This window comes from Phasianus colchicus, chromosome 1 (assembly GCF_987193195.1).
Source record: "Phasianus colchicus chromosome 1, bPhaCol1.hap1.1, whole genome shotgun sequence".
Lineage (NCBI taxonomy): Eukaryota > Metazoa > Chordata > Aves > Galliformes > Phasianidae > Phasianus > Phasianus colchicus.
Window position 1 is genome coordinate 194,321,893 of NC_143436.1, and position 25,005 is coordinate 194,346,897.

Below are 25,005 nucleotides of genomic sequence, written 5' to 3' on the forward strand. Positions count from 1 at the left end.
ACTGAGGCCTCACGCACAAGTCTGAAGGCTCGTAAATGCTGCCTGACATCCCTTAAAAATGCTGCTCGTGATGCGTTTGGTTTGTTGGAGCCTTTTTACAGCCTGTGTCTCCCTGCTGCCAGCTCAGGCGTGCTGCTCCACGCAGATAAGGGCTGCGGATGCAGGCTCAGCAGTGGAACAGCTGGGTGGAAGCTCACTGGCTGCCAGCCCAGCCCTGCTCTGTGTAATGGGGGTGCTGGGGTGGGAGATCGCTTTCCTGGGGGAAGCATAGAAGCAATGGAGAAGCCCTGCCCTATGAAGATTTGGGCAGTGAGATTGTAGTTCTAACAAATTATTGATGGCTCTAGCTGTAAGCAGAGACTTAATAGAGCGTTTTGAGCTCAGGTTGAATTTTGATGAATCAGTCCCAGCTGTTTACACTGTGCACCAAGGAGGAAAGAGGGCTTTGGTTAAGCGGAGCAGCCCAAGGTGGGTTGACTTCTGTGGCAACAGACAAAGCTCATTCAGGCAGCAGTGACAGGAGGTAAAGATGGAGAAGACCTGCAGCACGTTATCTCCTTGAAATTTTGTACAGACAGGAGTGAAACCTCACAATTTACTCTAAAATAGGGAAACTGAGACCCAGCAGTTACCTTCCTCTGCAGGCTGCAGCACCCCATTTTAGAAGTGGAATCTTCTGTCTCCTACTAGTTGCCAAATGGAGGGAACAGTGAAGAGGCTGCAGCACAAAGCTGGGCAGGGCACACCTTTAAGAGTCAACTGGCAGTGCAGAGCAGGCTGTGCTCCTGCTCTCTGGGAGGACACAATGTGTAACAGCAGTATAGGTGGCCGTGGTGCTTTTCTCAGAGCAGGGACTGGGCCAAACAGTGCTTTTGAAGGGGGCTTCATCTAAAAAAACTATTTCAGTACTATATGAAAGTAGAAAACAACAAACAAAACCTGTAGGAAAAAGATAAAGGTATTTACTTCTCCAAGCAGAGTAACAGCACTTAAGAAACTGGAATTATCCCCTTAATGAATGCCTCTTCCTGTTCAAGGCCCAAAAGATGACGAAATAACACAAATATCGAACTGTGATCAAGAAGCAGCTGCTTTCCACTATCAGCTAACGCTAATGAACACAAGTCTGCACACAGTGCAGTGGCAAAGATGGTTTCTAGGATTCTCTTGAGGCTGCAGAATTCTGGGTCTCAATTATTCAGAAAAATGTCATGGTGTTTGCAAAGAGGAAACACAAATGCAGCTGAAAAGGCAGTTCCTGCTGGTTTAGCTCAGGGTTGTGCCTCAAATACAGCTACGCTATTAGAAAGAATTGCTGCAATTAGGAGATGGCAAGATAAAACTTAGGGGCACTCAACTTTCCTTTGCCTTTATGCCATGCTGTGTTTTATCGATAAAATGATTACTAGAACAAATAGTAAGAGAGTGAAGTATTTTGTAAAGGGTTATTCTTGAGGCTTGGGAAAGTAATCTACTTCTCACACCCATCTGAGCTTCTCTGCTGCCCCCTGGATAGCTCCAAGTGCCTCAGGACTTTTCTCAGCATCATCTCTGTTCTTTTGCTAATAGACACAGACTTCATCAGCACCAACGAAGAATTTAGTGAGTCTGGTGGAAAAGAAAGGAACCTACAATAAGTAACTGGTAATATTAATAAAAGTAGGCGAAACAAAAGGAGAACAGCAACTAAAAGAACTTTTAATTTTTTTCAGAGTAACAACACATTTGTTTAAATCAGCAGCTACTGCTGGGTAAGAATTCTACCTCTGTCCCCAGCTTGCTAGCAGCAACTTAGACTGCTTTCCTACAAGCAGTTCTGTGACAGATCTTCCTGATCATTTTAAGCAGGTAGGGAGTTTTGCATAGATACATATTCCACAACTCAATGCTCACATTTCAATTAATGATAAAAAACTTTAAGGCACAGGTTCTGTTCATTCCCAGTAGACAGCTTTTTCTATATCCTGCATAAAGAAAAGTGTTGAGTGATAACCCTGAGTGAGTTCACCAGCAGGAGGCAGAGCTGTTGTTCTGGGGCTGCCCTGTGTTTTGTTTCTTTATTGAACTCATTTATAAAGTGATCCTTTGCTACCACTTCATACCTACCACTTGACTGTCATCATCAGATATTTTCTGGCTACGCTGCAGTAACTGATAATGTAATTCTGCACCATTTCCTAATCAAAGCATTCACAACTTAGTGTCTTAATTTAGCCAAAAATTAACCAGAGTTCATTAATTTAGCCAAAAAGTAACCAGAATGCACACAGTCTACAGAGGAAGATTAGGTCAATCCCAAGAACGCATGCAAATTGTTCTGCAGTTAAAAGATTTCATTAACAGCATTCTGTTTAAACCCTGAAGTCATAAACTGCCCTTGCATTTTAGCTTTGCAGCACACATTAATGCATTGGCACGTACTTCCCCACTGTGCTGAGTGTAATTTGATGCAGCCAAGGCATGCCCAGTGCTTGGCTGAGGTCAGGGCAGGCTGCAGAGCAGCGGTGCTTCAGCACGTTGAGTGGAAGACTCCCCCCACTTTGACACCCTGAGCAGCCAGGGCATTGTACTCTTCCACTGCCTTCTCTGTCTGCAACACCAACACATCAATCCCGTTTTTCTTAAGATAGTCCACGGTAGATGGAGGAACCTCAGAAGAGAAAAGGAAAAAGCAATCATTAGGTAATTCTCCAATCTGCAGGAGGCTGCTGGCATTTCTTAGTACTGATGCCATCTGTGCATAGGTTCACTTAAGTTACTAATAGTAGACAAACTGATAATGTATTTTTAAGATTGATACCATTTTTTCTTTTCAATAAAGCTAGTATATACAAACTTCCTATTTTTTTCCTGAATGCAGTTTGAAGTGCTTTGTTTAAGCAACGGTCCTGGTTTCTTCATAAAGCTGTTTTGTATATCATGCTGCTTCTGCAAGTATACATCTAACGGGGCCTAGTGTTAAATGTGGAGGTCGGCAGCCCTGCTTGCAGCAGGGGGGTTGGAGCCTAATGATCTCTGAGGTCCCTTCCAACCCAAGCCGTTCTATGATTCTATGACAAGTGCAGCTTGTTCTTACAGAAGGGAATAGAATTGGAGCTAAAGACAATAGAAATTAGGTGTTATTCAGCTCACAAAAACCTGAAGGATTGCTCCTCATGAAGGGAAACTCAGCCCTTCTCAGCCTTCTGTAACTGGCTTACCTGCTGCAAGGACACTGCCAACATTAGTGACAAATAGGCCTTAATTATCAGAGTATTTACAGCAGGCTAGAGCTAGTTCACAACCTCTTCTAAGAGCAGGGACTAATGACATTGTTAAAAAAGAGCTCCTTGTTTAAATTGCTTCTGTAGCAGAATGTAAACCTATTTTCTGTTTGACACTGACACCAACAGTGAGGAGCTCAAATGCTGCTTCTTTCAGGAAGAGAATGACTCCTGGCAGCAATTCAGTCTGGTTAATTCAGCAACCCCAACTTCTTTGCTTTTACTAAAGCATCATGGATTTTTTAACCCATCCCCCAGAAGAGAAAGGCAAACACAGCTCTAGTTTATGCTTATTGGGGAACAAAAACCTACCTGCAGAGCCTCACTCATGCCTCGGCCAATGACGAGAGTTTTAACACCCTTCTTGACAACTTCTTCAAGGTCAGCAGGCTGCACTCCTGGAGAATGCTAAGTGCCAGGGAAAGAAAGCAATAGTCTGTGTGCTGACAACATCAGCCAGGAAGGATGTGTCTGTGTTTGGATCAGTCCTTTGATTAGCAGGATAAAGGAGCTATCCCAAAGTGTAAACCAGCTCTTGTGTGCACACTAGCAGTGGCAATTTCAAGAGGTATTTTACCCTCAGATGAAGGATGACAGTCAATCAATGGATGGCAATAAAGATGTTTTTCTTAAGTAGTTAAAAATGAAAAGATACGTGGTACGTACCTAAAACATCTATGTCTAACAACTGGCATTTCATCAGCATTAACACCGAGATCAATAAATCACAGTGCACTGCTGTTTGTTTTCAAAGTGAACAGAACCTGCTCTTAATACAGACTGTGGAAGCTCAAATTTACTCACTTGAATTATAACTAAAATGATTAAATTCCTTTCTTGTTTACTTTGTAAATCTCATTTACCGAAGAGGACTGAAGTGCTGCTTGGCTTCACTGTAATATCTTCAATTTTTGCTCTATTCTTAATTTTGAGAAAGAAACTCTGAAACTAAACTCTTTCTAAAGAAAGAAAAATGATCTGTAACAGGATTTTGATTGCATGCTCATTATAGTACTAATACACTTCAAACATGCAAATCCAGAAATAGACATGTGATATTAAATTAAATTATCATTATGTCACACTAATTCTCCCCTTAGCTTCAATTTTAATGTATTCTATATTTTTTTTTATTATTATTATTATTTTAATAGGATACTTAAGTATTTTTTGAGAGGACTGAGACCGTCTTCTCCCATGAATTAAGTAATGCCATAGTGCACTTTTGCAGAACATTATTTTTATGGAGATGCCCATAAATCTTTATCCCCTGTACTCACTGCTACATTATTTCAATGAATTAACATCAAGATGTCTGGAATTTCAGCAAGAGATGGTTCACCTTTCTGGTTCTCCAAGTTGCATTCTCTGTAAGTGCATTTAGATTTGATATCCATACCTAAACTGCTACTTCAGCTGCAGAGCTTTATCAGGCCAAATCATCCCACGTATGTGTTTACGACAGAATAGGTAATGATTTGCCATTGGGGTTTTTTAAGGTAGACTCAAAATTTAAGACAAAACAGGGATAGTTTACTGCAATTACATTAATTAGATTGCTGGGGAAGTTTGCTATCATACAGTAGGTACTGCTGAGCCATGACGACCACAGAACAAAAGGATTTGAGCTTGTTACACAAGGCACTCTGATCGAGGGGCTTCCAGCAGTAGGAAAATTCTATCATTAGAGAAAACATGCAACATGATGGAATAACTGTGTCACTGCAGGTAATTCCTGTGGCAGCAGGAGGGAAGGAGAAAGGGCAGCAGAATTTCTTGCCTCTTCTGCTCTCTGGTCTTCTCGTCAGGACTCTTTTTCTCCCATTAGCAGATGGCACTGAAATGCAGCCAGTCAGGGAGGCTGCCTTTTATCCCCAAGGGTTAAGGTCATATGAGCTATTTATTAGTGCTTAGTTACAGAATCTCGTGCAGCAAGTTGTACAGTTCTTCCTGATGAAATAATTACCTACTAGGCATTGGTTTGATAGCAGACAAGGAAAAGATTTACTTCTAGCTGGAGTGGAGGACATGAGGAGCACTGCCTTTTTACCAAACACAGGGAACAGCTCCACCTAGCCCCAGGTAAAACGTACCCAGCAAATGTAGACACACTGCAGTCTACCATGAAGAAATATGCAGAAAATGAATCCAGTGAATTCTACTGTTTCCAGTAAAGATCAAATTAAATCCTTTGTAATTTTTCTAGACTCGGAGATGCAGTCTAAAAAGCTTCTGTATTTGTTGCTTGCTATTCAATTTAAAACTGAATCACCAAACTCTGTGGCTGCCATAGCTGTAAGAGAACAATGGAACTGTCCTCAGGAAGAAGCTTTATGAGTAGCCTCTATGGGAAAACCTGAAGTGTTTGGTTGTTTTTTTTTTTTGCTAAATGTGATGCAGAATATCTGCTTCTCTGAATAATCCAACTAGTTTTCTCTTTTTCATTTAACAAATCCAACTCTCCTGTTTAAATGGAGGATTCATCCAAGAACTTATCCAGATTTAAAGTCTTCCCTATCACCTGATACCTTCTGTCTGAAACTTTAAAAGGAAGACATGTCCCCCTAAATGTTAGTAGGTGGTTGTAATCTGAAACAGAGTTTTCAAATGGTTGGAAGGAGATAAAAATGTGATAGAGTTGGAAACTATTGGGAATTTTTCAGCTACTGCATATGTTCTCTATCTCCAGCCATATGTGTATTTAAAGCAGGAAATCATTACTGTTAAAACTTGGATTCCTCTTGAAAAACAAAAAAGTTACAGCTCCTATCAGCTCAGGGCCTTCAAACAGCCCAAAAGTGAAAACTTCACTGTTGCTAATCAGGCCATAAATGAAAGGCTATGAAAAGGTTATATACACAGCTGTATTTCTCTCTGCAAACCATTTATACAGCAACATTACCTTTCACTTTGCATTATACATTCTTCATAGACTGACAGCTTAACAAATTCTATTCCCTAGAAGATAATATTGGAAGTTCCAAAACCAAAGTTCTGCCAAAATGAATACAGCAGTGACTGGAAGGGCCTACGTCTGGCTCTCGGACCTGATGTGTTTACAGGTCTTTTTTGCTTTGACTCTTGTGGATTAGGTTTTTCTTCTTAGCCAATACAACTATCTTAGTGTAAGCCCTGATATAGGATGAATTTATCAACGTTTAATTCCTAATACGATAGTTATCATGCTGCTTCTAAGTCCCAAATATCAATATTATTGCCTTACTTGTATACATTCTGATAGCATTTGAAGATAAAGCTTAAGGGATACAAAAACTGTAAGGGTATTCATTTGGTAAAGGGCTATGAATACAAGTCTTTGCAGTTAGCCAGACTGAGAGCTTTTCATGCAGAAACTAGCACATATGACACTGTATTTGCACACTTTTACTCAAAAATCAGTAAGAACCTCAACGCAAGTGATATGAACTAACCTGCATGCATTGTTCTCTTCCAAACGTGTAAGCTCAGTTCTTGTGGATTTCTTTTTATTCACATAAATTTGTCTGTATCCCACAAGACAATCTTTATTTACTACTCTCACAGTCCCGTTTAAAGCATGGGATGGACAGAAACAGCAAACTTACATTAGTGCCAGTTTCTCTCCAATCCCAAGTCCGACTTCCTCCCGGCCACACTTTGCAGTCCTTGTACGTTGTAGAGCAGCCTTTCACCTTCATCTGCCCCCAAGACAGAGAAGCAATTTCAGGGGAAGACATTGCTGAGTTGAACCAAAGTCTGAAAAATAGATATTTAATGCATAACATCAGGCCAACGTACAGAGTGTGTTAATAAAAATCTCTAAGTATGTCCTTGCCTCAAGGAGCTGAGAGAATCCACCGTTACAGACTTGATCCATGTCACTTTGTGGCACCAGAACTGAATGACGGATCAGATTTGCTGAATTACCAGCAGTCCTCCTGAGGGTTTTGGTAGGATTCTGAGCAAATTTCTACAAATGAAATCTGTAAAAGTATTGGGTGCTCAACTTTCAAAACAATCCACAGGGGTGAGGTCCCTGAATATCCTTTCAAATCTGGGTTTTAATCTTTTCCTAAAGATACAATGAAGGTGGTAGACTTCTGTAAAAGATCTGATACATACATTCTTTCTTTGACCCTCTAAGCCATACTGTACGTACAGGCTTATTAATTTAAATTAATAAGGTTAAAACAATCAAACATGCTGTTGCTTTCTTAGCTTTAGCAGGTAGTGAGAAGAGTTTAATCTTGAACAAGGAGTTTAAACTAATGGATTTTTTTGACCTGTGCACTTTTCTTGTTAAAAGGCAACATCCAGTAGAAAACAAAACAATGGCATTCCCACTTGCTGTAGCAAATGACTTTCAGACACCCAAAGGGTGAAGTCTTCTCTCCCATGGCATTCCTCACAGACATCAAGTCTCCCTATATCACTTCTCAGGACAGTTAAGCAGACAAATAATGTCTTTTTTCATACCTCAGTCCTCATTGTTTCAGATTAAAGTTATCATTTCCAAGATTTTTGTTGTAGACAAGAAAAACAGCTTAGTCTTTGTCTTTTCCACCATCTTTTCCTTTCCTGAAGATTTAAGATAACCATCCTCAGGTCTTTTTTTTCTCCCTTTCTTTTAGGTTAAATAAATCTCTGTTCCCTTTGGCCTTTCCATCAGTCGCATTTTCTAAATCTCTGCCTATTTTCTCATTTTCCCCTTCCTGACAACCAGCAATTGGTATGCATCTTCCTTTGAAGTCTGTTGCCTAAAACCAGTTAGAGTGCTCCAGCTGAGGCCTTATCAGTGCTGCTATAGAGCAACTGCTTTTTGGTATTAACCACAGTCATTTTCAGACCAGCTATCACAGTCACAGCTGGGCATCAGCAGGGCAGAGACCATGCCTTAGAAAGCATCATCTCATTGCACCATGGGAGTTTACACCCTTTTCTCAGCCCTTCAAGGAACTGCAATCTGGTTGGTGATGGGATTCTGGCACTGGATGGCAAGACACAAATCAGAGGTACCTTGGAAATGCTTTAGATTAGCACAGCTGCTAGCTGCTGCGTCTCAAAGGTAATGACCTTCTGAACTGTAAGGGAAGAAGAGAATGGTGTGAAACTTGCATGACAAAGATAGAAGGTTATTTCTGCAGCAAACAGAGCTGTGCTCATGGCTCACCCAGAAACCCTCTGCAGCAGATCCTTCCAGACATCCAGACTCTCAGAACCCCAGTGGCAACCATTAAAGGAAGAGCCTTCAGCAAAGAGAAATCTTTGGATCGTCTCCCTGTGCTGCACACGCTACAACAAACGGCAGCACGACGTGACATCCATCTCAGTGCCCTGCTTCTAGCACCACATGAAGGAAAAGCAGCGTTACTTTGGATTCAGCACAGGTCTGAGGCTGCCAGAGAATAACGGGGCAATTATTCCTTTGCTGCTTTGTGAGTTAGTGAGACAGGTGCTCTGTCAATGAGGAAGCCAGGCACGCAGCTACAGGGGAGTGCAATTTGCCTGGGTTAATACGTTCTTGATTTGTTCCTCACACATCTGCAATGCGATGGGTTCACACAAAGGTTCATTGGACCACTTTCCCAAAAGCGTGGTGAAGTAAAACAACGGCGCTGCTCCCAACTGAGTGAAAATGCCCATAAACCAAGGGGAAAGGCAGAACCGATCACCCAGAACTGGCAGGAGCTGAGACAGACCTCAAAACCATCAAATGCAATCCAGAGATCAAAAATATCTCCACAACACTGACAGAGAGCATCGGCAAAGGGTGAAGGAAGGCATCTTAAACCAAAGCGAGGAAGAATGAACTTCTTAAGGGGGCCTTTGGACATTCTTCACAGAGGGCACAGTCCAATCACCAACCAGCAAGGATTTCCTCAACAAATGTTGGCTTTTAATTATCTGCTATATGGTATCTACTGCAATGTGCAGCGAAAAATCTGGAGGCCACGTATTATGTGATAAAAGATACAGAGAGGAGAGAGCTCCTGAAACCCCACGGAACGCCAGCTGAGCGGCAAGGCCTAAGCTCCCAGAGCTCGCAGGACAGCCCTACTCGTCCCAGGGTTTCCCCGCGGCCGCGGCCACCGCCGCCGCTACCCGCCCGTTCCCGCCCGTTCTCTCAGCGCTCGCGGAGCCGTTATGACCGTTACGCGCCACACTCACCCGCCACCCGCGCGACCCCGACCCCAACAACAACCACCTCGGCCTCACGCGGGTGGGGAGCGCCAAGCCCCGCCCACCGCTCCCTCATTGGACAGCATCGCCTCCCGGCTCCACCCCCTCTCCCCACAGCGCTGTCGTTCCGCCTTCTCCCATTGGCCGCGGCGCCCTGAGGCCCCGCCCCCTTATAAATAGCCCCTCCGCCCTCCTCGCGTCCCGCCTTGTTTTCATTCCCGTGCCGCACGCGGAGGAGAGGAGCCGCCCGGAGACGCTCTTGCCGACGCCTCCCCGTCTCCCCGCCTCTCGCGGTGCACTGTGGGATCGTGGCGGCGCGCAGCTCGGCAGCGCCCCCTCCCTCCCCGCCCCCTCCCCAGCTCCTTCTCCATCCCCGGGTCCAAGATGGCGGCGGCGGCTCCTCCGGCTCCATCGCCGCCTCCCCCTCCTCCCGCCGGCCCGTGCTGCCCGGGCTCTTGGCCTAACTTCGCCGTCGTTTGCTCTTTCCTCGAACGCTACGGTGCTTTGCTGGATCTCCCCGAGCTGCCTTTCCCCGATCTGGAGCGCGTCCTACAGCCCCCACAGGAACCTGGAGACCAGGGTGAGCGGCCTGGGGGTCCCTTCCCTCAGCTCTCCCCTCCCCTTTCCCCTTTCTTCCTTCGTCCCCGCGCCTCAGGGAAGGGGCAGGCCGCGCTGTGAGGGGCTCTGGGGCTGTGTGTATGGGGGGGGGCCGGGGCTGTTCCCCCCCCGCCTCCTCCCGGCCCCGGGGGTGGAGCGCGCTGAGGGAGAGGAGGGGCCTGGGATTCCCGGAGTGAAGCCTCGGGGTGTGGGGGGGGGAAGGATGGAGCCTCTCGATGCCTCTTCCCCCCTCCTCCCCTCCCCCCCCCCCATATAGGGGTGGTTGTTGGGGGGGGTGCTGCCTTTCTGCCCCCCTCCCCCCCACACACCCCTTCAGTGAGGCGTTGGAAGGTGGTGGCCCCCCTCAGTGCTGTGCCCCCCCTCCATCGGCTCCCTGTTATTTAAGCTTATCTTAAATAACTATTTTTTTGTTTGTTTGCTTGTTTGTTTAGGCTAGTGGTGGCATCTGGTCTTCTCTCCTTCCCTTCTTCTCACTGCTTGGGGGTTGCCACTTTGCCTCCCCTCACCCCTCAGTCTGTGTCCCTTTCTACTTCTTCCCTAAACCAAAAAGAGTGGGGAGTGGTACTGGGCAGCGCTCTCCGCCTCTTCCCTTCTCCCCCCCTTTTCCTTTCTCCTCTATGTGGGGTGGAGAATGGAGAGGGGTCTCCTCCCTGTTCTGTGTATTTGGGGGGGACATGCAGAAGCTTCCCCCCCTCCCCCCCCAGCACTGCTATTGTGGGTGATCTCCTCCTCCTCCTTCTCCCCCCCTCACACACACACACACACACAGCCATTGTGCTGTGCTCCATCCTTTCCTCCCCCCCTTTCCTCCTCCTCCTCTCACAACTGGGATGGGGGCTTGAGCTTCTTCCTTGCTCACTTCCAATGACACCCCCTGAGATGGCAGAGACAGAGGATGTCTTGCCTGCTTCTCCTCTCCTTTCCCTTCAGCACATGAAGGGTTAGGTTGCCAGACCCTGATCTCCCTGTGATGGCTGCAGGAGGGCCTTGGGCAGCAGCGCGGGGGCCTAGGGGAGGGATGCCAGCAGGGATTCAGAGGGGAAGGTGCTTGTTGCTCTCTGCCTCGATTATTGGTTTGCTTGTTGCCTCTGCACTCTTGCCACATAGGGAGACTGCTGGGCTCACAGCGCATGCTCGGCAGGCCCCATAGAAACTTCCTGCTGCTGGAGAATCCCAGCTCAGGGCTGCTTTGGGGCCAAAAAGCATGTCTTTCCCCTCAGATCTGACTCCTTCCTTGTCAAACAACCCTCATTGTAAGGGTTTGGGGATAAATAGGTGTGGGGGTGCTTCCCCATGGAATAAAATTGCTTTTTTTGTGAAGTGCAAACATCCTATCTGTGAGTTCACCCCAGCCAAAATGTAATACGGTTCATTTACTGCTTCTTATGCTCTCCTGTACCTAATGAATATGAAAAGAGAAAGTAGGATCCAAAAATAGGGTTAAATTATGGAAACATAAGTGTTTATTTTAAATTTCCCTTGCATTCCTCTGCCTCTTACATAAAAGGTAATTCACAAAAGTATTGTTCTGTTCAAGTTTTGCTGGACTTATGAATAAAAACCACTGTCATGCTTAAAGTTTGAATATGTAATGAAAATAACAATTTTAAATAATGTCTGTAAAAATAACTAAGCTTAGTGTTTGGAAAAAATGTCAATAATCATGTCATTTTTCTTGTGTGTGGACTGCAGAATAAAGTAAAATTAAAGGCTGAGGTAGTGAGCTGTGTTCTAAATCTATATGTTTGATAAAAAAAATATTTCAATTCCTGATGTGTTTGGGGAGGAGGGGGTGTATCAGTAGAAAAACACAGCTCTTCTTTTGAGTAGCTGCTGAATGAAGTTCATGGTAGGAGTGAGTTATGGATGTTATGGGTGCCAAGTTCTTAAACTCTTTGCTTTTCTCTTGAATGGGGGAACATGGCAAAGGGCTGTGGTGCTGATAGCTGCTGGCCACAGTATTTTAAGCTTTTGGAAAAACAGTTGCAGAGACTCCATTTCTCTGTGTGATTTTGACATATGTTAGTTCCTCAAGTTCTTTTCTCTGATGTGTATAAGTCAGAAAGTTGCTAAGCGTTGCTTGAAAACTGAAGAAATGTTCTGAGCATCCGTTGCACCAACAGTATGTAGTTTTCTTTGGATAACAAAAGAGGTTTGGATTTCAGTTATATGCAATTTCACTTTTGATACCAAGTGGGCAGTGGACTTAAACTGACAGAAATATATGTATTAAAAAACCTAAACAAATAGCCACAAAACTTCAGAGTGTTTTTTCTTCTGAGCTTAGAATCTTGAATGGGTTTTAAATCCCAACTGGCAGGTAATGTCTCTGAGGAGCTTCTCTCCATGTTCATTTTGTGATGGTGGAGAGAAGTAATAGCTTGGGGTGCACGTTGGTTAGAGCTCATGGTTTTCTGATGGTCAGCATGGTCAGCTGCTCCATAAGTTTGTGTTTCATTCTTTTTTAGTTCACGTCTGCAGAGTTAATGTTGGAAGATGTCAGTATAACTTCTAACCATGCACCTCAAGGAGCTCAAGTTTGAACATTGTTTATTAGTTGTATAACAGCCTTACATTTTCCTGTTAATAATGAACAAGCTCTTTCTTCTAATTGCTAAAGAAACAAGGTATAACCTTCTGCAGGAAGGGATGCTGCATGGATATAGAGCTGGCATTATGGCTGGGAAGAGAGCAGATATTTCTGATAGGACTCTGAGATTTCATTCACGCTCAGTGTTTGAGCTGTGCCATATTACCTCTGCTACAGTGACAGCAGTGCTGGAGGACAAATGGATTTCCTCAGTTGTTCGGTTTGCTTGGATATTAACTGTGGACAGAGGTGTGGTCTTGTCAAAACATGCAAACCAACTTAAAAGATGTGCTTTGGGATCTGGTGGGCAACATAAATCGTGCCTGAATAGCAAAGTGGTAATGTGGCATTGGTTTTGCTGGTCATCACTGAGTGGTCTTACAGAATGGGATAAATGTGTGCATGTGGAAGCAGCCTTCAAAAGGCTGGACAATACAAGAGTTCAGCTAATGCTGGTGGTTCATTTGTAGGATGTAACTGTTCAATTAAAGTAATGAGACCTATCGTCATTTAGTGAATAATTTGCTGTAGGAAAAATAATGATCTTGCCTTTAATAATCATGGTTCTTGCTTTGTATACAATATCAAGGCTTGGGTTGCAGTTACAACAGTCACAGAATCACAGAATTGCCAGGGTTGGAAGGGACCTCAAGGATAATGAATCTCCAACCCCCCTGCCACATGCAGGGCCACCAACCTTCCCACCTAATGCTAGCCCAGGCTGCCCAGGGCCCCATCCAATCTGGCCTTGAACACCTCCAAGGACGGGGCAACAGTCTTCAGCTTCTTTGGAAATGAAGAAAGTTGATTGTTTCTTCAGTTTGTGGCAGTGCTAACTTAAATGCTTGCTGATTGACATGCCTCACAGTAAATTGTTTCTTAGGATTTAGTAAGGGATTCAATATATTATTTTAACTCTGAATTATGAGGACTGAGCTGTCGTTACCCCCCGTGTTACAGTATTTTTAGGTGCAGAACTAATACAAATAAGGTGATACTGTGATGTGGGGTAATACCTTGTCTCTGTATCTACTTGCTCACAGGAGCAAAACTGTGCCCATTGGAACAAATAATGGCAGTAAAACAATAGTTGTTCTCATGAACGTACTTAGGATGTTTTATGAAGAGCTTTAATTGTAACAGAAGAACAGTTACCAGTATAATATTTTATTATATATGATGAAGGGGAGTAAGAACTATATCTGCATTTAGGGCTGTGTTTAAAGAACCATGATATCAAATCACCACCTCCTTTGTGTTTGTAAATAGCTTGAGAATTGGTATAAATGTTAATTAAGCACTTTGTCTCTTGTGAATGGAAATATTAGTAGAACGTTAGCTTGCACAACAGAGATGTAATTTTACACATGACTACTCAAAAGGCTTGCTGGTGTGCCAGGTTCCCTAGTGCATGAATGGGAGAACTTCTCACTGAGGTGAATGGCTTTTCCCAAAGCCTCTTAGGCTCTGTTAGCTCCCCAATTTTTTCAGGCTTTTCTTAGCACTGTGGGCTTTCAGTTGTTCTTGATAGAATGGTAACAAGTCTGCATGCTCTGTGTATTCCAGCAAAGCAACATCAGAGTCTTTCCAGCAATGATCAAGCTAAAGGGGATCTTGAGAAACAGCAAAAAGAGGATGTCTTGGATCTCCTTAGATCCTTGACAGTCTCCTCCTGACAGATTGAGCCAGCCTCAATGTTTGTCTCCTCGTTACCAACCAAATGTGTTGAGTTTGGAGTTTGATAATAGCAGCGCTCTTTGTGTGCTGGCTCAGATTTCAATGGTGTAAAGAGAGGTGCAGTGAGATGCAGGTGCCCCATAGTAGGTTCTTTTTAGTAAATCTTTCCGCCCCCTATTTAGCTTTGTAATGGGAGCTGAGGTTAGAGGCAGTGGGAAATCCATTTATGGTTTCTTTAAATTTTTTGAAGTATTCCTGATAGCACACTGTAGAACTCTAAGTATGTTTTCTTTGGAGCTACCACGCTTCAGATCAATAAGTTAAGTTTTATAAGCTGCTTTATTTTTCTACATCTTCTAGACGCATCTTTTTTTTCTAAGGACATTGGAAGCTGAAGCCCTTTGTTTGTTTCAGTGGATTATGTCAGTTTTCCTGTTGTCATCCCAGTACCTTTGGAAAGCTCTACTGCTTTAAGCTTAAGGGTTCACACCATCCCTGAAGAAATTAATGATGATTTATATGGCTGTTGAATACTTGTATGGGAGAAGCATACCTGGAGCTCTGTGGCTGTTTAATATGGCAAACAAAAGCCAACAAGATATGATGACAAGGTGTCTGACAGACTTTCATGCTCAAGAGCAAGAATGTTCATTATGAAGAAGAAAATGTTGCTCCATTGGTGTGATTGTTTCTGTTTGTTCTTAATAGCTGAGACCAAGCCTGTTTGTACAGTGCTGATCAGAAGTTCTGAGGTTTGATGTGACTTCAGGCAGAAGTCATGATAGACTGCGTAGCCTTCAAAATCCATGGAGGATTGTTTAGTGTTTAAAGGAGAAAATAAATGTGATATGGAAGTAGTCAAATGCTAATTGAGTGACTAATATGGTGCTTAAATTCTGTCTGGTTTCAAAGCAGAAAGATGTATTCATATACTGTCCTCCCATGTAGAGGATGAAATTCTGGCATCTACTATTGGTGATGTTCATTTTGTTGGGTGGGAGGAGTTTGTTCACTCATCAGGTAATGCTGGATGTTCATCATCAGGCATGTTGATTGTGGGTATAACAATATCTTAGGGTTGCTGCTGCTGTAAGGATCTGTCAGGTAGTCAGAAGTTACTCTTATCAGCTTTGTGGGGCTCTGCTTGTATCTTATCGTGCCCTTTGTGAATAATACATGTAACTGCTGCTTTAAATCAGTTAGCTATCACCTAAACACAGGTCAAACTTGTATGCATATATAAATATATATATATATATATATATGAAGTAGATGGCTGCTGTCCTGCTGTACTGAAGGACTGAACCGAACTTAAAACATTGTCAAAGCTGTTAATCCACCTGTTAGGAAAATGCAATGTATTTAACTTAACAGTAAGATATTGTAGAATCAAAATGTCAGATTTGATCAGTGGACTTGCGAATAACCTGGTGAACTTGTGGATATACTGTGTTACTGCTGTCCTTGTTTCATTTTTGAGCATGACAGTGGTTGTGCCCCTCTAGGTTGTTCAAAATTATGCAGCACCACGATTCTAGTCATTGAGGTAACTGGTTTGCTGAAGGTGGACTCCAGCTGCTTGGAGCTGAATGTCAGAGTACATCAGGGCTACGTTTGGAGGCAGTAGAAACCAAAAATAATTGTTCTCTATACTCTACTGTATAATAAACTTTTCTTGTCTATGTTTCAGTCATTTTGGATTAGTGTGACTTTAAGATCAGTGTGTCCTACCAACATGCACTTTTAATTTCTTCCTTTATGAATTAAGTTTATCTTGGAATTAATTGCTTCATAACAGAGTATGGATGCTTCTCTGTGTTTTAACTATTCCTATTTTGCTAGTTTTCCATGGCAGGACTTCCTTATCATTATTGTAGATTCATCTGGCGTGTCATCTCACCTGGAACTTGGGCTGGGAACAGCACTGTGAGTTCCAGCTGGGCTCCACATTTGTTCAGATCCTGTATGGAAGATGGACAAACACAGTACTTGTGGGTAAATGAGCAGGTCCAGTGTCTATCAGTACACTGCTCATGGGAAGATGATCACAAAATACTATGCTGAATGAAGAAAAGGAACTCGGAGCACTGATTTCTGCCCTGACAGAACACCAGAGTCCCCCTGCTAAAACTCAGCCATACCAGGACTTAACTCAGGTTTTTGTGCCTCCCTTGAGGAAGGGTGATGTGCTTCTGGTGGGTGGCTTTGTTCAATTCAAACATGCTTCAGATGGTGCAGAGCTGGAGAAAAGCTTTTCAGAAAAGGCGATGGCAGTCCTAAGCCACAGAATCTCAAGGATTGCTTACTTCTAAACAAGTGTATGAGGTTCAGAAATGCAAGTGGAAGTTCTGGCTGGTGTGAAATTGAAACTGACAGAAGCTCATGGGCTCTGTTGTCGGATATCTGCATGAAAGAGCTTCGCAGACATCAAACTGAGTTTTCAATGACATCATCACATGGAAGCTAGGAGTTACATATTGTCAAGCCCTTGACCTTATTTTGGCACATTCAAAATAGTATCCCCACTGGGAAACTTAAGTTTCAACAAGGTTCTTTCCTGCCAGAAGATGCTGAGTACTATTAAACAGCCAGGTATCTAAAGGAGTCTAAACTGTACTTCATCCTAATCTTCAGGAATACAGAATTCAGGGCATATTATATTTGGCACATATTTTGTACTGTGTGTTAGAGGTAGGTGCTGCTGGTCCCACTTGGGTGTGTTGTGGGAAAACAGCTACAGAATGTGTTTTGACAGCAACAGGAAAACCCTTCCAGATGAAATCAGCCATTCATCAGTCTTGTGTCCTTGGCACTGGTCAACTGCAGAGATTGACAAAAGCTGTAAGAGTTTCTCCAAGTATTTTTCCTGCATCCAGTAGCTTATAGCCCAGAGGTTTTTTTCTTCTTTTTTATTTTTTAAAATCTATTTTTGTTTTTTTCCCTTCCCAGTGTACTTGAACAGGTCTTCTTTTTTTTTGTCTTTGGGATTAGTTCATGGTAATGCTATCAGATGTAAGAATGGTCAGCTGTGTGCCATTATTTGTTCTCCCTGCTTGGTACCCCCACTTCTGAGCCCATTCTGAAGGTTGCATTTAGATTAGCTTGTTTATGGCCCCTGCTAAACTGAGAAACCCAGGGGAACTTCTGGAAATTTCATGGTGCTGTTGATACGAAGATTAAAACGGAATATCTATTTGTGGTGTCCCCATGCTCTGCAGTAGCTGACAGATGACAGCTCCCAGGCAGAAATATGCCTGAGTACCTGGCAGATTTCAGTGCTTTGTGGGTTGGTAGTAATATCCCACTGGAGGCAGAAGTCAGGAGGGACAGCAAGGTTTCCTTTTGGTGATGCAAGGGAGGGACCAGAGCCATTGAGCTGGCAGGGAGTGATGGGAAGAGGAATATATATGGTCCTAAAGAGTATTGGGTCAGTGTGCTCACTGGTTTCTCAGAGCTAGATGTCTTGGGGTTCTCTGGAAGGATCCGTGTCAACCTGAAGATCTGCTCAGGATCTTACAGCACTTGTGAGCCATGGCTGTATTTCTCTAGTTTGTGATGTTTGCACTTATTCAGCACTTTGTGTGACTGTTTACCAGAGGGACAAGTGGGCTTGGTGGTGTTCCTCAGTGCGTGCCCTCTGCTATGACCAGTCCCTACTTGGATGCCAGTGGTGGGACAGAGCTCTGTTTCTGTGGCTTTGGAGCTTAATAAAATTACCTATTTTGATCCAGATACTAAAATTGCTGGGAAATAAATAATAAAGCCTGGATAGAAGTGTGTATTTTTGTGCTTCCTTCCAGCCTTGCAAAAACAGCATAGGTTTTGTTTCGGCTGTAGAACACAGCCAGGTCTGTGGCTGTTGATAACACTGCAATGTTCTTTCCAGCCTGTTTAATTTCATTTTCTCTCCTTCCATCCCCACTCTTCTTCCCCAATCAATGAACTCTCCTTTGCTCTGGTTGTTCTGCAAAGCTCCACAAACACGTTGGCATTAACAAGTGTTTCTTGGTAGCCTGTAGCATTTGTCAGTCTCCCATTCGCAGTTTGCCATCAGCCTGATGCAGTCATTTCTCTTCCCCAGGAGTGACACAGAGCTCTTACAGCTGGGGTGCTGGAGGATTTCAGAGAACTACAGGAGAAATTGTGACCTTGTTGAGGCCTATAATGGCTGGGGAAAAAAAACAAACCATTTCTCAGAGCGAGGGAGAGCCCATTTCTAAAGGTTTTTATGCTTCAGCAGCTGTACCATAAGCGTGAGATTTCTTTTCCATCATGATCAGTTAGGCCTTGCAGAAAAAATATTTTGCCTTCTGATTGTCTTAGGCTGCGCCACTTGTCTCACCTTGCAGTCAGTCCTAGTTGGCCAAGTCCTGAAGCAGTGCTGTGCTGAATGAAGCTGGTTATTAAACAGAATTTGTACATGAATAATCACTTCATTTCCTCCTCAGTTCTGTGTCCCTCTGGTACACCTGGCTGTTTTCCAGCACATCTACAACTATCTGGTAACAGAAGTGCCAGGGCACGTTTGTTGCCTTTTAGTGTTAATGACTACCAGGATTATAATGGTTTCCTCCTGAGAACAAATGGCGATGGTTCACAAAAGCTGTATTAATTTGTGGATGGTAGAAGTGTATAAAATCCTAGTTTGGCCCCAGGGCTTGTGGTGTGATGCTGTTAACAAGTCCCAGGAAAGCATCCAAGGTGGAGGACTGCATATTGGGTGTTCACCTGGAAGGCATCCCCTGTACCAGGTGAAGAGCAAGGCCATCTGCAGGGCTTGCTGGAAGGGAACTGGCAGTGGAAACATTCCTCCATTGCTGGAGGCGCTGCCACTGAGGAGCAAAACTGTCCTTTAAAACATGTTTTTAAACTTAGACATTCTGCAGCTAACTGCTGACCCCCTCAGAGACACAGTAGCATTGGTTCAGAATATTGGTTCTGCTTTGGTTCAGAAAGGTTACAGTGGGTAGGAAAAAATTGATACAGTAGAAGAGAACTTTTGGAAGAGGTAAGTGAGCCCTAAAGCGGTCAGAAGTCAAGGAGGAAAAATGGTGAATGTGTCCTAGGAGCAGCCTGCTTGCAAAGCTAAAGGAGGTCTCTGAATTTGTGTCTGCCAAAATGGAAGCAGTATAAATGAAGATAAGCTTCAGAGCGGGTTGTTTTGATGCCAAGCAGAAGCTGTTTGAGGGGTGGAAATCGAATCCTGACAAAGCCCAGGAGGATGTACTGGGAGCTGGCAGTGGTGAGAAGGAAGCTAGAAAATCTGAGGTGGGTTTGGAGAGAAAAGGCGTGGAGAAAAAGAAAGCAGGCTGGGAAACGGATGTCTGAAATCGTTAGCTACAATAATTAAAATAAGGACACTGCTGAGAACTTAAGTAACCTATTTGCATAATGTATTATTAGGCTAATTTGTGATATCCTCGTTCTAGTTCTGCTGCGTTTCTGGCAATAAAGATGAAATATGATAAAACTGATGTGTTAGGAAATGATGTACGTGCTAATAGTATGAAAGCGTGCTGCTTTGCCAGGCTCAGATAGTCGTCTGGCTTTCTGCAAGAGTTTAGAAATACAACTAGTGAAAATATAAAGGCTCAAAATCAGAGTGCAGAAGTAGAAAACAGAGCAACTAGCATGGAGCAAGGAGCCTAACAAAGATTGGAGGGGTCGAACATAAGAAGCTTTTACTTCTGTTTTTGATAAACTTGATGAAGTTGTAGTTTCATGTTTCTGATGTTACATTAGTTTTTCTCTGAAGAAAAAGATTATCCTTTTTTTTTTTTTCTGACTTCTTTTAAGCATGGATATATGAGTTATGGCTGATGGAATACTTAGGTATATATGCAGAAAGTCTTTCAAGGAGATCGCTGGTTACGTTGGTTGACATGTGTTCTGCTGCAGCTTTACCTGATGTGTCCAAAATAGGAACTATCATGCCCATCCTTGATGTGATTCCTTGTGGCAGAAGGAATCAGGTGAGCCATGGAGCGTGCAGTTTGCCCACACAGTTTGCAGCCCGACGTGGTAATGCACACTGATGTTGCCAGCAGTCTCTGCTTTCTCCACCCTGCTCATAACCCTCCCTGGCAGAGGAAGAGACATGGTGGGGCACTCAGCCCTTGTAGCCAGCAAGCAGTGAACATGTATCAACATTCAAAGTGGTAATCGCCCAAGCACAAACTAATTAACCAACAGGAAGCAGGCTGGAGAAAAGGGAGTTCTTGTTGTGGTAGAACTAAAGAGGAAGTCAAGAGGAATTTTTTATTTTTATCATTATTATTTTCTATGGCATGGGTACTTAACCTTATTTGTTAAGAAAACAGAAAGAGATGAGATGAGTGGATGCTGATGGCTTCAGAGATGTGCATTATGGCTCCCAGAGATTGGTACTCCTCTGGCCTTGTAGAAACAGCAAAGCGGTGTATTGAATAAAATGTAAAGGTGATTAAAATTGAAATGTCTTTTACATGTGGCATAATTGCAATTGATTGCTGCAAGTTATTACTGAGGCTAGAGCAAACAAGATTTAGGTGCTAAGATGTACTGAGTTGTAGTAAAATTACTGAAAAATAAAGCAAGAACGTGAAGTTTCTTGCCTCTAAGTTAAACCAGGCATTGTCTAAAAAGAGTATTTAAAGGTGCCTGGGGGTAGGCATTCTCAGCCGCATGCTTTGGGGTTTCTTTGCCCACATTCTGAAGCAGCAGATGGTGTGGTCACTGCCCAAGACCTGGGTTGTGTTCACTGTGTCTCTGATGTGTTTCATCATTCTCTGTTCCAAGTGCTGTGTGTAAACACAGCTTCCACTGCCAGGGTTTGTTCCCCTTGCTGTCTGCCTGTGTAGGAGGGAAAGATTTAGGGAGACTGTTAAACTGCAGCACCTTCCTTGGAGCTGCAGCACAGCCTGCTCAGCTCTTCCCAATTCATGATGGTGTCTCTGTGTGCTTGTCTGTGTTACGGTTTTGTATCTCAAACCGGACTTCTGAGTAATGGCAGTATGTTAGAATGTAACCCAGTATCCCTTCAGGGTGTAACCATCTTTCCTTCTAGCTTTGTAGCTTCAAGTCTGCCTAAATGGATGGGAGATAACACTGACCCCAAAGCTGGCAGTCCTGTGTGAAGCTGTGACAGCCCCAAACTTATAACTGCTCCTTGCAATTAGTTACATTATCGGGGTAGATGTTTTAATGTTGTTAGCAGGTGAAAACTTGAGTTTGCCTGTAGAAGTTCTGACTTCAGATCTTTATGTTTCAAGGATCGAACCTTCTGTGAATTCTCACTTTGTCTGGGATTCAGTTAGCAGCTCACGTATGGTTTGCTTGTTCTGGATGTCTGAATAATTGTCTTTTCTTTAGACCTAAGCTTACGAAAGTTGGTCAAACCCTGCACCTGTTTTCTATTTACTACTAGCACTTTGTCAGGCAATTAGCTCAGTTTTACTTCTAAACATTTCTGTTCTCACTTGCTCCCTAGGTTTCCTAAGAAATAATGGAGAAAAGTTGCTACTAGCTGTGAAAGAATTGTTAAAAAAAGCCTCAAATTCTGTGTTAATTGGATAAAACTCATAAAATGTTATGCTTGTGATTTCATCTGCAGAATGACTTTCATCCAGCTGTATGGCTGCCTTCCTTGTCAGCTGCTGCAAGCATTGCACTTCTGTGAATGTTTTGCCCAAACCTCCAACATGTACTGCATCTCTTTCTGGATCTCTGTGTTTCTGTAAAACGTTAGAAATTTTCACTTGAACTGCTGATAAAGTCAGGAGCTGACATTACCTTAGAGCAGAACAAATGTGCAGTTGCTCCCTGCCAGCTGACAGGGAAGTGTGCTCTGTGCAGCAGGATGACTTGCCTTGGTTTTCACCCTCATGTTTTGCTTCTGCAGATCCTTAAAGAAGTCTCACATAATGCTACTGTTCGTAAAATATAAATGCTTAGTCACAGTACTTCCTTTTCTACATAAATTCATCTTATGTATTCATCATATATTCATGATAAATTCACAGCATGGTTATATCATGGTATTTCACTAAACTGACAACATTTTATGTACTGTGACACCTGAGTTTGCCAGAAGTGTTATCTGCAATATTTGACAGTCACAGAGAATCAGGCAGGACTGCCAACCTACACATTTAATACCAGACCAGCCTGCCCAGGGCCCCATCCAATCTGGCCTTGAGCACCTCTAGGAATGGATGGGGCATCCACAACCTCTCTGGGCAGCTGTTCCAGCACCTCACTGCTCTCATAGTGAAGAACTTCCCCCTGACATCCAACCTAAATCTTCCCTGCTTCAACTTAAAACTGTTTTCCCTTGTCATGCTATAATCTACCTTTTCAAAGAGTTGAAACTACCAAGAAACATTACACCTGTCAGTATCGTTCCGTAAAGTTGCTGTGTAATTGAAGGATGAGATGGTGCAAGTTTTCTAATTAACTACAAGACTTGACAGAAAGTGCAATAAAAAATTAAGAAAAATTTAAGCCCAAAGGTGAACTCCAGCATATAAATACTCTTATAAATACATGTGAGGTCAACAATGACAAGAGAAAATACTTGCCTTTCTAAGGTCATAGAATCAGTGAGCTTGCCAGGACCTCGAAGCTCATCTAGTCCAATGATCAGCCTATGCCCACCCACCACATCCCTCTGTGCCACATCCATGTGGTTCTTGAACCCCCAAAAGGGCAGAAATAGCTGTCTGGTAGAACTCATATAATATATGGAAAAACAAACTAAAAATTTCTGAATGTTTTCTGTGTTTTGCACTGAAGACGGAGGAGTGGTAACATAACCTGGGCCATGAAACTTGATGTAGAAAAGTGGTTTTGTTCAGCCTGCTCTGTATCTCTTAACGTTGCCTTGTTGTTCAGGTGAGAGGTGTTTGCAAAGGTTGGATTATAGTGCAATCTTCATCCTTCTGTTAATGATGAAGAAAGCTGTCAGCCAATACCTGAGAAATTTAGCAGAACTGCCACCAGGCAGATATTTCTAGTAACTAAACAAAGTCCAGATTTAAAAATCATATTCTTGTTTTCTTATAATGAACTAAAAGATGACTTGCATTCAACCCATTCTCTTACAGTATGAACATAAACTTGTTACATTTGTTATGTGCATAAAGGGGACTCTAAAACAAAACCAGAGGCTTCTCAGCTACTGAATATACAATTTTCTGTTCGTGTCTTTCATCCTGATTTTCTTGCCTGCGCTGAGAACACTGCAATTCCATTTTAATATAACAGGGTATATGAGCTTATTCTGAAAGTTAAATGCTGCCATGCTTAGAGAATTGATTTTTGTCTAGCAGAAATTTCTGTGCACAGGTAAATCTCATGAACTAAAACCACATTTGCAGTGATAATTCAGTGTCTGAAGGGGAGTATAAGAGTTTAGTTGACTGAGACTAATCCACCTCAGTAGCTGGCAAGGCTCTTGTACTCCCCAAGACCGTACATGCATTGGTTGCCTGATGCTCTCCAACAGAATGAACCTCCCCACATTTACTGAGCACAGCTCCTCTGGCTGATGTCAGATGCCTGCTATACGATGAGCTGACTCTATAGGAGTGTCCTTCTGTCCATGTGCAGTCTATGGGTTGACCAGAACTAGCTCAACACTCTGCAATAGCTCCCATCAGGATTCACACCCATTTCTTTCCTTTGTCAGTTGGTTTGAGGCCAGAACTGCTGCCCTTACATGCTGGTTCCTTGTGGTTCTTGTGCACAGCGTTCTTTTTCCTTTCACATTTATCATGGATTCTCTTTATTATAGAAGTATTGAGTCATAATGAGGGAAACGAGGAGATTTTTTTGTTCATGGTCTGAAAGTCTTGGATAGTTACTACTCTTACAATGGAGACCCAGGTGCCTCAGCAGGGAATATCCTCCCAGAAAGGCCCTTGCCTACTGATTTTCACTAGCCAGAATAAAAGTTGCTTGTTTTGCCATGTCTTCACATTTACAGGCTGTGCTCTCAGCAGCTTCAGAGAGTCAAGTGCTTGCCTGTGCATGAATTAACGATCAGTTATTTCAAATTAAGACCACTTGACTTGCTCAAGTGCACGATGTGGTCATTGGAAGTGATTTCCCATTGAACAACAGCAATTTGTTACAATTTCCATTTGCTTTCAGTACCTGTGTTGCTGTGTGGTCAGTTTGCATGCACACTGCTGCCACAGTCTCATTTTTCTTATTCTCTCTTCCCGTATCCAGTGTGTGGGCTTGGGCCCATTTTTGTTTCAGTACATTTTTTGAGACGGTAAGCAGGGCTTTTATTTGCTGTCTTTCCTCTCCTGGGCAATTTCCAGTTTCTAAAATAAACGGTGTGCTATTTTTTCTTGCGTTGTTTTCAAAGTCATTTTCCTTTCTTCTTTTTCTATCTCTGTTTCATTTTCTCTGTATAGTGCAATGTGCTTTTCTTCCTTAATCCTGTATTCTCTGATAGTTCCAGCTCGTGGGTGAGTACTGAGTCCACTTCTTCAGCTTCCAGAGTTATGTCTCTTCTGATGCGTGACTGATGGTACTGTGGGCATTAGGGAGCACAAGAGATTGATTTGCAGGCAGTTGGAGAGGGCAGGAAGAAAAACATGGGAGGGAAAAGTGCTTAGTAACAAATTGGACAAATGGGTCATAAATTCTAAATATTTGAAAATAATCTCATCGCTAAAAGTAGAGCTGAATTTTAAGGTCTTAACCTGG

General features: G+C 43.1%; 2 protein-coding genes across 6 annotated transcripts in view; one reads left to right on the plus strand and one right to left on the minus strand.

The window, feature by feature from the left end:
* Positions 1-283: 283 nt before the first annotated feature.
* AAMDC (adipogenesis associated Mth938 domain containing) lies at positions 284-9,508 on the minus strand. 5 transcript variants are annotated; one of them, XM_090134137.1, is made up of 6 exons: positions 9,411-9,481; positions 8,413-8,582; positions 8,259-8,323; positions 6,848-6,998; positions 3,576-3,671; positions 284-2,650 (listed from the first exon to the last, which is right to left on the minus strand). In XM_090134137.1, exons 4-6 carry the CDS (start codon positions 6,977-6,979, stop codon positions 2,510-2,512), a joined length of 369 nt encoding a protein of 122 aa, XP_089990263.1. In that variant the 5' UTR covers positions 6,980-6,998; positions 8,259-8,323; positions 8,413-8,582; positions 9,411-9,481; the 3' UTR covers positions 284-2,509. The 5 variants fall into 5 exon arrangements, with proteins under 5 accessions (XP_089990263.1, XP_031456934.1, XP_089990265.1 ...); XM_031601074.2 differs by lacking the exon at positions 8,413-8,582 and having other exon boundaries at positions 9,411-9,502; XM_090134139.1 differs by lacking the exons at positions 8,259-8,323; positions 8,413-8,582 and having other exon boundaries at positions 9,448-9,508.
* A 155-nt stretch (positions 9,509-9,663) lies between these two features.
* Positions 9,664-25,005, plus strand: part of RSF1 (remodeling and spacing factor 1) — a 61,655-nt gene continuing 46,313 nt past the window's right edge. The window contains exon 1 of the mRNA XM_031601071.2: positions 9,664-10,002. Coding sequence (XP_031456931.2) covers positions 9,807-10,002 — 196 coding nt within the window. The 5' untranslated portion in view covers positions 9,664-9,806. The remainder of the gene's footprint in view (positions 10,003-25,005) is intronic.

What these genes read in the sequence shown, in the direction of transcription:
- AAMDC (XM_090134139.1), bottom strand. Translation starts at nt 6,979, where the DNA reads ATGTCTTCCCCTGAAATTGCTTCTCTGTCTTGGGGGCAGATGAAGGTG. An exon ending in GGAGAGAAACTGGCACTAAT is followed by an intron (nt 3,672 to 6,847) that starts GTAAGTTTGCTG and finishes CCTGGCACTTAG; the next exon opens with CATTCTCCAGGAGTGCAGCC. An exon ending in GCATGAGTGAGGCTCTGCAG is followed by an intron (nt 2,651 to 3,575) that starts GTAGGTTTTTGT and finishes TTCTCTTCTGAG; the next exon opens with GTTCCTCCATCTACCGTGGA.